This window comes from Neopelma chrysocephalum, unplaced genomic scaffold (genome assembly GCF_003984885.1).
Source record: "Neopelma chrysocephalum unplaced genomic scaffold, ASM398488v2 Primary Assembly neopelma1_60, whole genome shotgun sequence".
Taxonomy (NCBI): Eukaryota; Metazoa; Chordata; class Aves; order Passeriformes; family Pipridae; genus Neopelma; species Neopelma chrysocephalum.
The window spans coordinates 17,290,590-17,306,765 of record NW_020897715.1 but is presented as its reverse complement, the minus strand read 5'-3'; the positions used below and the strand labels follow the sequence as shown (position 1 = coordinate 17,306,765).

At 45.9% G+C, this 16,176-nt stretch overlaps 1 protein-coding gene across 2 annotated transcripts in view; it reads right to left on the bottom strand.

The window, feature by feature from the left end:
- Window positions 1–7,799: 7,799 nt before the first annotated feature.
- Window positions 7,800–16,176, bottom strand: part of LOC113966561 (T-cell surface glycoprotein CD4-like) — an 11,905-nt gene continuing 3,528 nt past the window's right edge. Inside the window, exons 2-10 of one of the 2 annotated variants that reach the window (XM_027681433.1) lie at window positions 13,475–13,605; window positions 11,827–11,994; window positions 11,603–11,743; window positions 11,094–11,366; window positions 10,279–10,641; window positions 9,918–10,160; window positions 9,711–9,829; window positions 9,417–9,471; window positions 7,800–8,195 (exon numbers count right to left, since the gene is read on the bottom strand). In XM_027681433.1, the coding sequence (XP_027537234.1) occupies window positions 8,188–8,195; window positions 9,417–9,471; window positions 9,711–9,829; window positions 9,918–10,160; window positions 10,279–10,641; window positions 11,094–11,366; window positions 11,603–11,743; window positions 11,827–11,994; window positions 13,475–13,535 (1,431 nt within the window). In that variant the 5' untranslated portion in view covers window positions 13,536–13,605 and the 3' untranslated portion in view covers window positions 7,800–8,187. Of the gene's footprint in view, window positions 8,196–9,403; window positions 9,472–9,710; window positions 9,830–9,917; window positions 10,161–10,278; window positions 10,642–11,093; window positions 11,367–11,602; window positions 11,744–11,826; window positions 11,995–13,474; window positions 13,606–16,176 lie in introns of both variants that reach the window. The other variant, XM_027681432.1, reaches the window with a different exon arrangement.

Sequence of the window (16,176 nt, the reverse complement as noted above, 5' to 3'; positions counted from 1 at the left end):
CCGGCCACCGCCGGGCGGGGCTCGGCGAGGGGCGAGGGGCGGGGAGCGCCGGCGGGGGACGGCGGCGGGAGCACCGCCGGGCCGAGCAGCCAGGGGGCGGGACGGGCGGACGGGCGCGGGAGCCGGAGCCGCCGCCCCGGCACCGGCCCCTCCGCGACTCCCGACGGGCGGGGGTGACGGGGCAGGCTGTGCCCGGCTGTGCTCCCGGAGCCGGTCTTGGTCATGGCCCATCCACAGCGGCTCCCCCTTGCGCGCAGCCCTCCAGCCCCACGGGGCGAGGCGGGCCGCCACCGCAATGCCACTTGCAGGACAAGGAGTTGCTGGGTTCCCGTTCCCAAAGAAGGTTATGAGGAGACACCCAGGCCGTAATAGATGTCGGGAGGAGGGGGGGAAAGGCAAAGAGCTGCTGCCCACAGAGGTGCCTGCGAGGGGTGCTTGGAGGGCAGGGTGCCCTGGTGCCTCAGTTGGCATAGCTGCTGTGGTGGCCTCTTCCACCACCAACTACAGTGTGGTCCCACAAACAGGGAAAAAGGGAAGGAGATAGGGCAGGAGTAGTGCTCAGATGAATGCTTTGGTCATGCAAGAGGAGTAAATCTCCCCCTCCAGCTGTGTCACCTCAGCAAGGGCAATCCTGGCTAGAACGTCTGCACAAGGCAGCAGACATCTCATTTACCTGTTACTGTCTTGCTACTGAAGTGAAGGCACCAACACCTTCCCTGTCTTCATTCATTTTAGGACCTGATATATGCCAAAATCTCTGTGCTCTTTCCTGCATCAGAATTGGTATAGGAGTCCATGTTTCTGGACAGTCAGGGTGCAGCTGTATTAGCACCTCAGTTTGGATCAAGAGAACCTGAACAATTTAGGTGAAAGGACCTGCAAGGCATGCAGCAAATGTGCTCTGAGGACTATGAGAATTCGGCTTTGCTTTGGGCTAGGGTTAGTCTGAAGTAAGTCCCCAGACATTTACAGCATGGCCACAAAGTCTTCGTCATCAGATGTCTTCCTCTACTGATCTGCTCCTGCTCCATACCCTGTTTGCTAAAGTGGACCTACAGATCCAGGGTCTGCTCAGTTTTATCACCCCCTCTGACAGGGCAGATTTCATATATCATTCTCAATATTGACTGAGGCGATCCCAAGTGCCTTGAATACCAAGGAATTTCGTCTGAGGTTTGTATGATCAGCAGAGGGAGAGACTCCTGAGTAAGAAAGCTGGAGGTACTGCTGGTTCTCAGGCCCAGGGGGAGCAGCAAAGGCAGTTCCAAAGGTGTAAAAAAAATTTGCATTGCAGTAGCTGTTGTGAGTGGGGCCTCTTTTAGAGACGGTGAGTAGAACAAGGAACCACTAGAATAGATCTGGCTTTGTGTCAGGTAGGTGATAAGAAATATTTTTGAGGAAGGTGGGTGATGACGATGCTGCCATACTCTGGCTATTCTTTGGCATGAGAGACTCCCACAGCGAAATGGCCCCAAGGTGGTTCAGCTCAGTGGGCAGTCTACCTACAGCAGGAACCAGAGATGTGAGATGGGACAGTCCTCTGTCACTGCTTTCCAACCCATATAATTTGTGGGAGGTTTATGCCTTGAAGTGAGAAGGTCTATATCCACAAATGTAAACATTTTGCAGCTCCAATTGTGTCATTTGTGTGAATTGCTTAATGTGATAACTTCCACATTACCATCCTCTTCTGATTCAGAAGTTGAGTCTCTCTAGCGTAAGTTGTTAGCCTGCCTGCGTGGGTGAATAAATCCTCTTGTTCTCAGCAAACCAAGCTTCTAGCGCTTTCTGCACTGTCTGCCTGCCTCGGCTCTGCTCAGGTAGGGGCATCCTGCAGCTGGATAACTGGGCTACACCTGACAGAGACTGGTGAGCAGAGCTGCATGGGGACAGATCCTCGTATCTCAAGGAGGCTTCTTGTGTTTGCAAATGTGTCTGTGTTATTAGTTTGAATGAAAGCACAAAATTGAAGATTTACTGTGAAGTGGAACGAACTCTGTGGAAAGAAGAGCTTTTACCCCAGGGCTGTCACACTCCTAAGCAGATGCTTGTCCATCCATCCATCTCATCTAAATGGATTTCAAAGACTCCCTTTGTTTGCCTAGGATTTCCAGACATCTGGTTTTACTGGTTTTCATAAGAGGTGGGTTGCAACTGTGAATGTGCTGCATATTGACAATGCACATGCAAAGGAGCACTGATGTGGAATGTGGATGATGATCTGAAAGTCCTGAAGCCCTGTGGTGCAGAGTTGCTTGTGTATCTAGGAAGCCCAGGGTAGAAAATGAGACACCCCCACCGACTCATCTCTCAGAAGGAGTCACAGAGTGGGAGCGATTTTAATTCCCACAGAGTCAGTCTGTACTCCGACCAGCGATCTGCAGTCTAAAGTCTCAGTAGCTCACTAAAATAGTCTAAGGCATCCAGGCCTGAAGAAACACCACTATTACAGTGTCAGGGTATGAAATGTTTTCTGGAAAAGTTCATTGCATAAAGATCAGTTATTTCTGGACAGAAGCTCTGCAGGTCCAGGGAAATGCTCTTCCCAGAGGTGCCTTGGATTCTTAAAGGAACAGGGCTCATTAACCAAGAAACAGCAGAATCCTAAAACCAGAAGCATTGAGACAGCCAAATGCACTTCATGGGGTTTTGATGGTTTGCAGCTCTTACTCAGGACTTTGATAGTGACCATGGGAGGTTTCATATGTTTCTCACAGATCATGGATGCAATTAAATCCATCCTCAGAGCCCCAACACGGCTTATACAGCCTCCTGTGAGGCTACAACTAGCGTGCTTGCAAGCAGGTTTCCTGGCATCTTTTCTGGCTCTCTGAGCAGGGTGTGGCTAATGGCTAAAAAGAATCCAGCCAAGTAGATACGTTACCATTTTGCTTCAGTGACGGTGACGGCAATGTAGATTTGTCATATCCAAACCTTAGGTTCTATTTCTAGCACTGTACAGAAAGATTTAGTGAAATTTCTCAGATATTTCATCTGCAAAATGGGCAACTGATAATAGCTCACATCAGGGGACAGATGACTAGCGCTGGTCATGAGCTACACACAAATATTAAGAGCTTGCAATGTAAAATCTAGGATTTGAACTTGTGGATGCCTGCTTACCACTGAATGTTTTGCCTTACACAGCTGGACACCTTCTAAAAGATATTTTTTTAGCCTCTGTCACATACAGAAATGTTTGTGTATGATATTTTCCTTGAGAAAAGGAATTACCAGGGTAGGCTTGTCAAATATGTGATTGTTATGATGCATGCCATTTTACAGAGGTGTATATATCTTCTTGCATCCCCCAACCCCACTACCCACCTGTTGTAATGCTTTGTGTGTTCTTCTCTTCTGAATGTTACTGACCCTTTTTTCATCCCTCCTGCCCATGTGGCATCACTGATAGCCCAGTGCAGTCTGTATTCCAGCAGAATTCCAGTCTGTAAAGGATGGAAAAATATCATTTCAGAATTTAATTATGCTACTTTCTCAAATTACGGAACGCTTACTTGTTTGTTCTCATACACAAAGATAATTAGGAGCTCTTGAATCATTAATCTGGGAACCTATGAAGTCTGGGAGGAGCTGAAATGATTTCTTTGCTTTAAATTTGTAACACTGAATTGCAATTTTCATTTTACCACCTGTTCCTCTAGCTTCTGTAGGTATGTTTGAGGTTTCTTGAGACCAGAACAATTGTTTCTTAATTAAAAAATAGACTGGGCTTTCAGGAGCACTGCTGACGTGCTGGATGCAGCTGGCCCCTGCCAGGGACGCTCTCTGGCTCCCCTAATTGTTTCAGGTGCTGTGCTGGCCTCTCCGGTGCCATGGTCCCCACACAGCCAGCACCACTGTTACTGCTGTTCACCTTCAGAACCTCATCTCCACACAGACAAGCTCAGAGGAGGGACTTCCCAGCATTGGAGTCTGAAACAGGACCTTGACACGAACCAGCTGGTGCTGAAGCATTGAGGATCTGGGGTTTCTCCTTTCTTCCCTTTTGATTCCTTGACAGCAAGCCGATCTCTGTCACCACCTCTGTTCCTAATTCTGCCGTTCTTTAATTCTCCAAATCTGGAAGCACCTCTAAGACTTGGCCAAGCTGGCTAGCAAATGAACAGGAGGAGAGCCAAAGGCTTCTTCAGAGGGGATGCCAGGGAAGGATTCTGACATACGTGAGGCAGAGGCTGTGGTTTGGAGGTGTTGCTCAGAGGTGAGTACACTAATGAACCCAGGGCTCCCTCCTAGTAAACACACACTTGGGAGTACTCTCAGAAAGGAACCAGTCCAGAGCTGAGCATCCTGGAAGGGTCTGGTACTCCAGCTCTACCCTTACCTTTGAGAAGGGTGGATGGAGGCTACTCTTTCTCTGTAGCTTCATTAGGCTGATAAGCCTTTCAAATGGATGCTGAGTACTGTTCTCCTCCTTCTGCACCCCTCCAAAATAAAAAGGAGTTAGAAGAGGCCAAAGTACACAGATTTCTCCCTTGTAGACCTTGGGAACATGCAAAGAAACACACAGGGTCATTTGGCTCTGAAGGCTGAGGGATGCGAGTGCTTTGCTGCAGAGCCTGCGGGGAGCATGAGTCACATGGATTGCCTCGGCAGATCCGGGCTGACAGCATCCACCAAATCACTGCCTCACGTTGCACTCAAAGGGCAGAAATAAACAGGGAAGCAGGAGGGGCTTTCGGAGGTAGAGCTGTGGGCCGGGGTTATTTCAGCCCACATGTTTCTAGATCAGCAGAACTGGACAGGGTGCTATATCCTTGTGTCCAAGCCCCTCCCTCCACCGGAGCAAGCAGGTCTGTGGGTCCTGACAGAGGACCGTGCTTTGGAGGTGTGTTCAAAAGACTGAAGCATGTGCTTTTTCCCTTCTGCAGCCCAGAAACGTGGGGAATAATAGTACCAGAAAGACGGACATGGTAGGGAAAACCAGCATTTCTCATTTTTTTCCCAAACTCGTGCTTTCTGTCACGTTTCCCCATCAGTACACAGAGCTCTTGCTGCTGTTGTCATTTTGTAAGTATTGCCATGTATGCCTTTCTGAGTCCTGCCATCATCTCAGGGCTACTCTGATGAGCTGTCGCCACATGACAAAATATGTCTGTCATTGTGTTTGCTGCTTTGCAGAGTTGTATTATCTCTGTGGTTTGCATCATGCAGAGGTATTATTCCATTGCATAGTGTAGATACACCCTTGTCACACCTAGCAAAGGGAGAAGTCGTCAGGATACATGGAAGAAAGCCTGTAAAGCCCTGGCCTGGGCAAGATGTAACCACAGTCCACTCCAACTGGAGACTCATCTACATCGACACATTTTGTGCAAGCTTGTTCTTATCTGGCTTGAATTTCTAGCTCTGTACTGCCTTGAAGCCCACACTGAAGCTTTCAGTATTGCACTTGGATAGAAAGGAAAGCCCATCTAGGACTCACTCTGTGAATGACTTTTCTCTCAATCAGGGCAGCCTGTGCATCTAGGGAACAAAGAAGGTCATCATGTGAAAAGATACAGACAGGAGAGCTGCCAAAAAAGGAGATTTATAACATTGGAGCCTACAGTGGTTTGTACTTACAGGTGAATTTCAAGTAGAGTAGGGCAGAGTCACAACTGTTGAGATAGGAGACCTACTGAGAAACTGTGCAGTGTTGAGGAAGGCCTGTAATTTTCCTTGCACTCATCCAGATGGGAGAACTGGAAGCTGTGCATCTGTGGATATGGCTGTGCGCTTACAGGCATCCCAGTGGCACCATCCCATCTGCTGTCATGCTAACCAGGCCACCTGGAAACAGATGGAGGGACCTTCTGCATCTGTGGCGGTGATGTGAGACAGAGCATTCATTGCAGGTGGGTCCCAGCTGTGAATGGGGACACAACCTTTGGTCACTTGTGGGGACTCAGTGTGCCTCTTCCAGCCCTTGGAAAAGAGGAGGACTGAGGTTGCCTCCTGGCTTTTACAGCTGGGGGCAGCACTGTCAGGCAGCTCAGGCACCTTTGTGCTCTGAACCACCAGTGCCAGCATTCTCTGCTACCCAGGTGTTTCATCCTGGCCAGGCCAGGTTTGATGGACTTTGTGCTGGAGGCCAGGTAAGCCCTATTAGTTTAGTCTTTTATTGTCAGGCTGATTCTCTGACTGAAAAGATCAAAGCTGGTGTTTTTTGGCACAGGGACGGTTGGTTCAGCTGCCAGGACCCCAAGTGAGCGCCTGAACTGCTGGAGATGGCTGCAGTGCTGGAGGAGCTCCCAATGGATGCTCACCCAGCGTGATTTGTCCCACCCAGATATCAGGTGATACAGGATAATCCCTTTGCTGCAGACACCTGTGTGAGTGAATAAAAGAGCTGACTTGGGTACTCAAGCAGTTATTTAAGGCAAAGGATCTGGACTGCAGAAACAGAGGTTGGTTTTTGTTGAGGGGACTATGCCAAGCAGTTTGTCGTGACCATTATATTGACCACCACTGACGCTGCGTTGATTTTCCCTTATACAGCTCCCCAAATGGGCCTGTCCTTAAGCCATGATGATGCCTTGTTTAGCAGATTGATGGGCTGCAACTGGCTCCTAAGGTATGCTGGCAGTTCAGGGAGAGGGACAGCAGTAGGAGGAGCAACTGCATGCACCAGGATATGGACCAGACCTTTTCCAAAATTAACATAGTCTTGTGCACATAAGCACAAGCTATGAGAAAGAAAATGGCATTAGTGTGGGCCTTCATCACTCTCGTTTGTGTGAAGATGATGGTGGAGGAGCCAGCATGACACCAGTGTTGGCCCACACCTGCTGCCACAGCTGCCTGGGGCTGCATCTCCACTCCAGAGCAGAAATGGGGTTGTGGGGAGGAAGATTTCCCCCGACTCACAGATGTTGTCTCTGCTGTTGTTGCCACCTGCTTCTTCTCTGTCAGTAACAGCATGATGCTGGCGTGACTGCCACAGAGAAAACCCCTCCTCCAGCACTGAGCATCCCATGGGGAAGTCTTTGCCACGGGGAACCCTTCCCATAGCCCAGTGCCCCTCTGTGCCTCTCCCCAGATAAGCCCAGCACAGATGAACAAACCTGGACTGCGGCCAGTGACATCTGTTGGACCTCAAGGCCTTTTTGACCTGCCACTAGCAGACAGTAGAATAACTTCTATAAACACAAGACTTCTGTGTACATATTTGAACAGCATTTTTTCTTTTAGGATGTTCTGTCATCTCTGCAACATGCTTTTAGTTCCATCTTAAATTTCCTGGGCTTTTCACTCCCTCTTCTCAACTCCTTGAACAAAAAAAGGGTCATTTTGGTGAGAAGGCATTTCCAGCGTCTGTCTCAGAAGCATCTGTTCTCTGTACTCTGTGGGATTACTCAGTCCAGCTGGTTTGTTCTCCTAGGAAATTACTTTCTCACCCCCATCCCAAACCTACCTTCCAGATCAATATTCAGAATTTCTTCAGGCTCTGACTTCCAGAAGCTACTGGTGTGCTGAACTGCCCTCCCAATAAAACTAATTCTTAATTATCCCACTGCTTGTGCTGTTTTCACTTGTTTGTTGGTTTGTGGTGGGAGAGGCAAAAGCTACAAGCTCAGGGATGGATATGTGGGGTAGTGTAGGGCTCAGACTGTCCGGGAAAGGCAAATGAGTATGGACAGGTTTCACATAAAGCAGAGAGCTGGTGCATTAAGGAAGGCTCGTGACAGCCGGGGAGGTGGGAGATAGTGAGAATCAGCATTCCACATCCTAGCAGGAAAAATGTGAATTTGAACCAGACAAGAGTGCCTCAGAAAAAATGTAGTCCAGCTTGCAAAAAATAACTCCCAGCCCTAAAGTAATTTATTGTCGCTCAGGCAGATAAAAGAAGCACATAAAATTGGTTCCACGAGAAGGTCAAATTAAGTGCATGAACAAAATACAAGCATATTATATATCTGTATATATGTATCTCTTCTATTCAGTGTCTCTCATTATACAACTGCAGATCACTCGTAACCCTTCAAGGTTTCTCGTCCTGTCCATTGGCTCCTAGCCAGAGTGCATCCCTTCATGGCATTAGACTGGGAGAATGATGAAAGAATAAAGAATTACATTAAAACAGGAGAAAGAGAGATGGATTCATGGAGCACTATGGGCTGCCAGGTGTTTAGGTACAGGCAGAGGCTTCATCAGTCCTTCTGACTTCAGTGCCGCAATATTACTTTTTTAGCCAGCTGCAAGAGAAAAGTATTGTGTTAGTACTACCCCCCACTTTTTTTGCATAGAGAATGCCTGCCTGCCTCTGTAGCTGAGGATGCAGACAGTTACTTGAGCATTCACATGGCTGCGATTTAGGTTTCAGTTACACTGAGCTGCTTACTTGGCAAAGAGAGTTAAAGAACAACTGTATCAGCACTTGTACTGCACAGATTTATCTAGTTTTTGATGCATCTCTATGGGCTTTGTCCTCTTTTCATGGGGATTTTTTTTAACCTTGATAAAAGGTAGGTGAAAACAAGGTGAATTCTTTGACGTATTATACCTTTCACCACATGTACATCCCAGCTGTGATGTGGTATTTGCCAATAAACATTTTCACTGAATTCTCAGTGACAGTGAAAAAAATCAGATGAAACTATCAGTTTGCCAGTGTCACCCGTGAAAATAAGCAGAAGTCCAGTGATGTACCCATACATTAATTGAACTTGTTCATGCAATCATTTGTACTGTCCTTAGCTCTCCTCTTCCAGTGACAGAATGGCTATCGGTGTTTCCAACACCTGCTTCTGATGCCTGAAACCATATAAGCTTAAAGACCTGGAAGGCCTTTAAGAGGGCTCCTTCTCTGCTGAGAAATCCTTGCACCAATGAAAAGGGTCAGGACATGATGGTGTATTTCACATCATCCAACGCTTTAGGAAAGGGTATGAATCACAGTGTTCCGTGATTCTTTCTTCTCTTTCATTACTCCTGCAGGGTTATTGGCAATTTTCACCGACTGCAGTCCAGCACTGCACTAGCAGAGCTGGAATTACGTTATGGACACCATGGTTTTTTAAAATTGGTGTTTCATCCTTGTGCTTGGTTGTGTGCTTTTCACCTCCAGATCCCAGATTCACTGTGGAACCTATCAAAGGACTTTGGAGCACCTGCTTGGTTTTGGTTAACATCTCTCAACATGAAGAAAATTCAAGTGAAACCTCTCTGCTCAAAAGTTTCCTAGCACTGTGCTGCCATGGGTTTGGGTTATAATGGGAAATTCATTAAACATATCTCATAAATCTTAGGTAGGATTTTACATCAGTAAGAACTGAAAATGCTGAAATGCAGCTGTATTGCTTCACCAAGGAGGCTCAAGCTCAATTTCTCTCCACTCAACCATTAGGCTCCTCTGTCTTGAAAACACTCTTTGCCCATTCTGGGTGCCCTCATTGCCACTTACTGTTGACACTGACACGTCTTGTTTTCCAGCAAGTATTGTCTTGCTTGTGCCATCCTTTTTGCCCGTTGCTGCCAGGAGAGAAGGGATAAAGAACAATTGGATATTTTTATGCTTCAAATGCTTTCCTCTTAAGTGGTAATAAAGTGCCATCTTACATCTGCAGACTGCCCACCTCTAACCATTTGCTTTGAGTCTAAGGATTGACCCTTTATCTGTTCTACTCTATGCCCAGACAGGAAATCCAACTCCTCCTGTGGTTTGGAGAGACAGTAGTCTCTTCAACTTTCACATGGACCAGGGCACTCACCCTTCTCCGCTGCCAGCTTATACCACTGATGATGCACAGACACACAAAAGCAAACACCAATACACTGCCTCCAACACTTGTTCCAGTTACCACATAGTTAATCCAAACAGGAGCTTCCTCTGTGGAGAAAGAAAAATATTTAGAGGCAAAACCAGAGAATTTTAAGGCTTTAGGGTTGAGGCAGGGATGTGATGCTAATTTCCATACCCACGTGGTAATGAAGGCTGATCTTTCTGTCATTGTCTTCTATGAGGTGACAGCTCCACAGCCCTGCAGCACTGATGTTCACCTCCAACTTTACTTCATCCTGCTTTGAGTTCTTGATGTCCATCTGAGTCCCATTCACACGTTCCCAGCGCAAGTGGGCTTTGGGTGGGAGTGGACCAGAGACCTCGCAGATCAGAGTCATATTGGCCCCTCTGGAGAGTGGCCCAACAGGGTTAGCTGAGACTGTAAAAGCAAGAAAACAACATGTGAGTGAGAGGATGGGAAGATGGGTCCCCCCTGCTCTTGTGGCTTCCAGGTTTCTGCAGCTCCTCATCTATTGACCTACTTCTCTTCCTCTCACCTTTCATCACAACCAGCTCTATGTTGCTCTGCACGTGTCTTCCTTTGTATGCCAACTGGCACTGGTAGTGCCCAGAATGGTTGAAATGGACTTTGGAGAGTTTCACTTGTATGGTACTTTTAGGTGTTCTTTCAGGTATCTCAAACAGAAAGTGGCTGCTTTTTTTGGTCTCGTGCTGCTCTCCTAGTGCTGTGACGTTGAAATCAAGCAGTTCATGAGCTTTTGCACTTTCCTGTTGTTTCCAGTTCACTTGTCCTGTGAAACCTTTATTCCATTTTATCTTCTGGAAGTTCAGATGCCATGACAAGATGACAGTGCTGTCAGCAATTGCATACTTTCTTTCCATATCTAGATCCTGAAAACCTGAATTCAGAGGAGATGAGAAATACAGAGGCAGGAAAAACCATGGTTACACTTCTCCCCATTTACCTTTGATCTAGAGAGAGGCATGCTGTGCTCAGTTGAAAGAGGACTTGGAGAAAAGCTACAACATCCCCCAGGAAGCTTAAACAGTTAATGTCTGAGAATAACACAGTAGAAAGAGCTAAAGCTCCCAAACACGCCAGTACTAAGAAGAAGAGATCTCAAGGAGAGGAGAATCTTCTCCTCACTGTACCTGGAGAGGAAAATGGGCACAAGTGTGGAACATAGCTCAGGCAGTAAAGTGATCCCTAAGCTGCAGTGTTGGAAGCCCTGGGAAATCAACACTGGAGCACCAGTGCTTGGGATGCTGGAAAGAAAAAGCTCAGCTCATGAGCTGGAGGGAACACTGGTTCCCGAGCCTGTGCGTGAGTTGCATTTTTGTTGTCACATACCTAATACCTTCACAGCAAAGGAGATGTTCTGATTAATCAGTGGAGAGTCTGAACGGACATTACACACCCAGGTCCCGCTGTCCGTAGCTTCCAGTTTCTTCAAATTCAATATGCATTTTTGAGGGGATTTGTTTTCTGTTTCTGGTGTTACTATGTTATTGTTACTGTTAAACAATGTGATGCTGAGAGTGGGTTTAGGATCAGGTGAATTGTGCATTAAAGTCAGCTCAGGGACTTCATTTTGCAGAAAGTGCCCATCCAAAGACACTGTCACTGTAAAAAGAAAAAAGCTTAGCCAGTAAGACAACTCCTCTTCTTGTGAGAGAGGGACACAAGTGTCACAGCAAAGAGAATATGAAATCTTTGCACCATGGAGATGGAAGATAAATGAACTATGATAGCCCAGGCCAGAAGAAATAGAAGCTGGATAAAGAATTTCCACAGAGATGTTTCCCCGAGCTCTATGGCCCCCTCCCCTCCTTTTGGATAAAAGCCCTCTAATCACTCACACTTGAAGACATGCAGTGAGGTACGGACTTTGTAAGAGCCATATTTACAGGTGTAAATGCCAGCGTTGGAGAGCACAAGGTTCCGCACCTTCAGCTCTTTATTTGTGCTCATGACTTCAAATTGACTATCGGCACCTGGTTCTTTTAAAAAATAGGCTTGGTTAGGAGGGAAGAGGTTTCTCAGCCATATCTGGGAAAACGGGGTGATGAATTGGAAGCCTTACTTTTCCAATGGATATTATTTTCCATATGCCCTACAACAGCATCAAAGAACGTCCAGATCACAACTCTGTAAGGGGAGGCAGAAGAAATGCCTTTGCAGGGCAGGGTCACCTCCTGTCCTGCGATCCCAATCTGTTGTTCAATTTGCTGAGCCATACTGGAGATCAGACCTGAAAGTCAATACCCGCCAAAAAAAGGCATACATTCACTTTCTGAAAGGTGTCTCAGTGAACACTTCCCATCCCTCCAGAAAGATGTAGATATTTCTTCTCCCTTTCACAGACACTGGGAAGATTATCCTCAATTTCTGAACTTTTCACTCCTTTATCTCATCAATCGATCAATCAATCAATCTCTTCTGTTTTCAGCTCCATAGCTTCCCTCCCCTCCACTTTAGGCTCTTTTCCTGGCTAATGCCAGTAGTTGTGGTGGACTGACCATCATTCACGATTTTGAAATGTCAACAATTTTACTGAGACAACCCCTTTCCACTGGACAAGACTTAGTTGTTCTGCTGGTAGCAAAGGCAGGACAGCATATGTCAGCCCTCCTTCACAGCATATGTCAGTCCTCCTCTTCCCCAGTCAAGACTTGACACAGCACTGACAAATTTGCTCACCCCTTCTTTCATTTTTTGCATGGAAAAAGACTGAAAACCAAGGAAAATTAAGAGATGAAGTAAAAAAGAAATAACGAAGGCTGGCCTAATGTGAGATTCCTGTGAGGCCTATGTGACAGTGTACGAAATAGGACATATAAGGTGGAAGAAACATTAGGAGTTGTTTCTTGGGAGAATTGCTTCCTTTCCTTCACTGTAAAGAGGGCTTCTGCAGGAGACCATAAGAAGGAGATGGACTTTCCAGAGGTAAGATTGGGGATAAAGGGATTGTAGTCTCCTGCCTCACTGCTGGTAAACTCTCAGAGATGCTTAACCTGCAGATCCCCCAGGTGACCCTAGGGAGCCACAAAAATGTAAAATAAAAAGTTTACATGAGTTTAATGTATGGTTTTCCAAAAGTTACATTCCTCCAAGAGGTAAACTGCAACAATACAGATTTTTGATAATTGCACATTGGACTACAGAAGCTTATGATTTTGTCTTAAACTGTGAAATTAGAAATGCTATTTAACAAGAGTTGGTATCTTTTGCTTTTCATTTGGTTCTAGGGTGCATAAGAGATTTCCAGTCTTTCCTCTGCAACCAGAGGAATCAAAGCTGAGTATCTGAGAAATGCAGGCTTGGCCTTGTTCAATGTCCTTCCTTTCCAGGAAAATAAGCACCAAAAAGTCCACCAAACATTATAACATTAGCAGTAAAACTAAACAAGCTGGTAGGATTACATGTGAGAAACACGTTTTTGCCCAGACGGCTGGAGGGTGGTGTTTTTCATTCAGTACTCAGTGTGTATCCTGGTTCTTATAGGAACCCCACTCCTACATCTCTACAGGGCAGCTCCCTGAACCTGGTGATGCTCCCTGGTTTTGGCTGGCAGGCTCAACAGATGGGCTGGGAACAACCTGAGTCCCAAAGCTAAACTGTGTGAGAGATGTTATATGGCAAATTGGGAGGAGCCTAGAAACACCCCAAATGTTGTGAGGCTTGTGAAAAGACTGTAAGAACCATGAGGGGTTGCTGAGCCAAGGACTCACCCAGATGCAGAACCAAGAAGACAGCAAGCATGCCGTTCACCCCTGTGCTGCATGACTCCATTGCTGTGGGAACTTTCTTCCGGCTGTGGACCGCAGGGCTGGAAATGCTGTCACTGCCAAGGGAGGTTACCCTGGAAGACCCAAATGCTCTGTAAATAATGGTTGATTTTCAGACCTCAGTGGATAGGACCCATGTTCCTAGTCTGCTCCCACTATCCTTCAGTGCAGCAAAGTGGAGGCTCACTAGTAAAGTCAACAGAGCCCTGTGTTTCAGCAAAGAATCCATCTGCAGCGTGCCCCTAGAGTTTGGTTATAAACATTTCATTTTATTCATCCCTAGGTTTCTGGCATTCATGAGGCTGCAGCTGTTTATATTGCCAAGAGTTCTGTGCTTTTTTACTTCTCTATGGTGGGTTATCATCACTCTTGGAGGGATTAAAGCTAAACACATGCAGGGCTGCATTAGCAAGAGCACAGCCAGCTCTGCTGGAAGTAGAGTAAAGTAATTATTTCCCTCTATTTGGCACACCTGAGGGCTCATCTAGGATACAGGCTCCAGTTTTGAGTCCCCAGTACAAGAAGGATGCCAACAAACTGTATAGAGTCCAATGAAGGGCTAGTGGGATGGTGAAGAGTTTGGAGCACATGACATACAGGGAGAGATTGAAAGCTGGGTTTGGTAGGGAGAAGGGAGCCAAGGTGGGATGTAATTTCAGTCTCCTGTTATCTAAAGGATATTACTCAGAAGAATGAGCCACATGCTTCTTGGATGTGCATAGGAGAGGAACAAAAGACAGCAGCCATAGGTTGCAGCAGGGATATGTTGACCAGATATAAGGAAAACTTTCTTCCCACAGAAGGTGGTTCAGCAATGGAATAGGTGCCAAGAGATGGCAGGAAATCTCCACCCTCAGAGATGTTTAGAAGTTTCCTTGTCAAGGCCCCGAGCAACATATTGTAGTTTTAGAGTCAACTCAGCTCTGAGCAGGAGATTGGACTGGAGACCTCCTCATGTCCCTTGCCAGTTAAATATTTTTGTGTGATTTTGTGATTCTATTATTACAGCCATCTTTAGGTTGTTATTAACATTTTTCTTCAGTTCTTTTTCTTTTCTCTACTTATTCCTTACCTTAGAAATCTCAATAACCAGCAAGTCTGATGTGGGAAAGACCTGCTTGAATTATTCAATGGACTATTCAACAAAAAGTATGGGGAGAAGGGAGGAATGAGGTCCAAAAGAATAAGTTGCATTGATGGTAACAAAACCTGAAGTTGGAACTGGGAGCTAACCATCATGTTAAGAGGAGTTAGCAAATTAGATGCAGTATCTGACTGCAGAGACCAAGTGCTGGTACGAGATGCAGCTGGGTAGGCTGACGGTGAAGGGGACCATGGCTGCTGGTGCAAGGAGATTTCTGAGCTCTCCATCCCTAAACCAAGGCATAAATCACAAAAAGGAAGCCGAGCAGGTTAACTGCTCCAGGGAGTGAGCAAGCCAGTGAGGTGACCTCACTTTTCTGAAAGCAGGCACTCCCCATGCCAAGAGCATGACAGACTGAAGGCTGGAGTCATAATGGGATTGAACTCAAAGAAATACATGAATAATTTTATTCAGTATTTATATGTATGATGTGCAATATTCGGTATAATATATTCTATTAGAGGATAATTTATTACTGAAATTAATTTAAATGATCAGAGCACGTGAAACTATCAAAGCATAGATGAAAACATCAGCATTACATTTACATGGAAATCAGGTCAGTGTGACTGACAGTCTGACATCTAGACAGATGTTCACACATGCACATATGAAAGATACAGGTGCAAGAGCAAGACAGCAGCTATGTGCACCATCAGAAGATAAATAGATGGCAAAAAGGCATAGTCAGAGGAGATTTGTGCCTTGTCTCATGCAAAACAAAAAGCCCAGGGAATTTGCATGAGCTGTTTATTGCAAAAATAGTAAAACAAAGGAGCCGGTGCATATGACTGGAGATCACTCTTAACAAGATGCAGAAGAAGTGATGAAGCAGTTTGCTGGGCTAAGCTACAGAATAAAGAAAGGGGCTCTAACAAGGCATATGTATGCATCTCACTCCAAAGGAACATTGATAACTGAGAACTGGCACAGGGCTTTGAGTAAGATCCATTCCTGAGATGCCAGAAGAAACCTTGTCCCTGCTGTGAAAACTCACATCACCTGTTCCTCTGGAATGAGCAGGAAAAGTCAGCCCCTACTCTAAAGTGATACCTACAAATGAGCAGGATCAGTGTTTGGTTTCAAATATTTTAAGTCATTAAACTTTATACAAAAGCTGAAGGTAATGTAACAGGTAAAACTTAATGAAATTGCTAAGTCAAACCCCATCATTTTGTTTTGACTGGGAATCTCTATTTTCTTGTCATATGGTTTCAGCTTGTTCTTTGCCTTCTTTCTAACCTGGTTTTTGAGAAAAACCACACAACCAGAGCACCGTGGGACTGACGAACTGCTGACCTTGTGCATCTTGATAGATGCAGATTGATGCATCTTTGTTCTTCTGTTTCTTCTCATGATTTCACAACTTCTGCATTCCTGCTTTATTCACACTAATCTTTGTATTTCTGTGGCAGATGTCTACAGTGCGATGTTACCACCTACATGTTACAAGTCAGTGGGGAAAATGGGTAGCCTTCAGCTAGGATTTCTTTAACACACT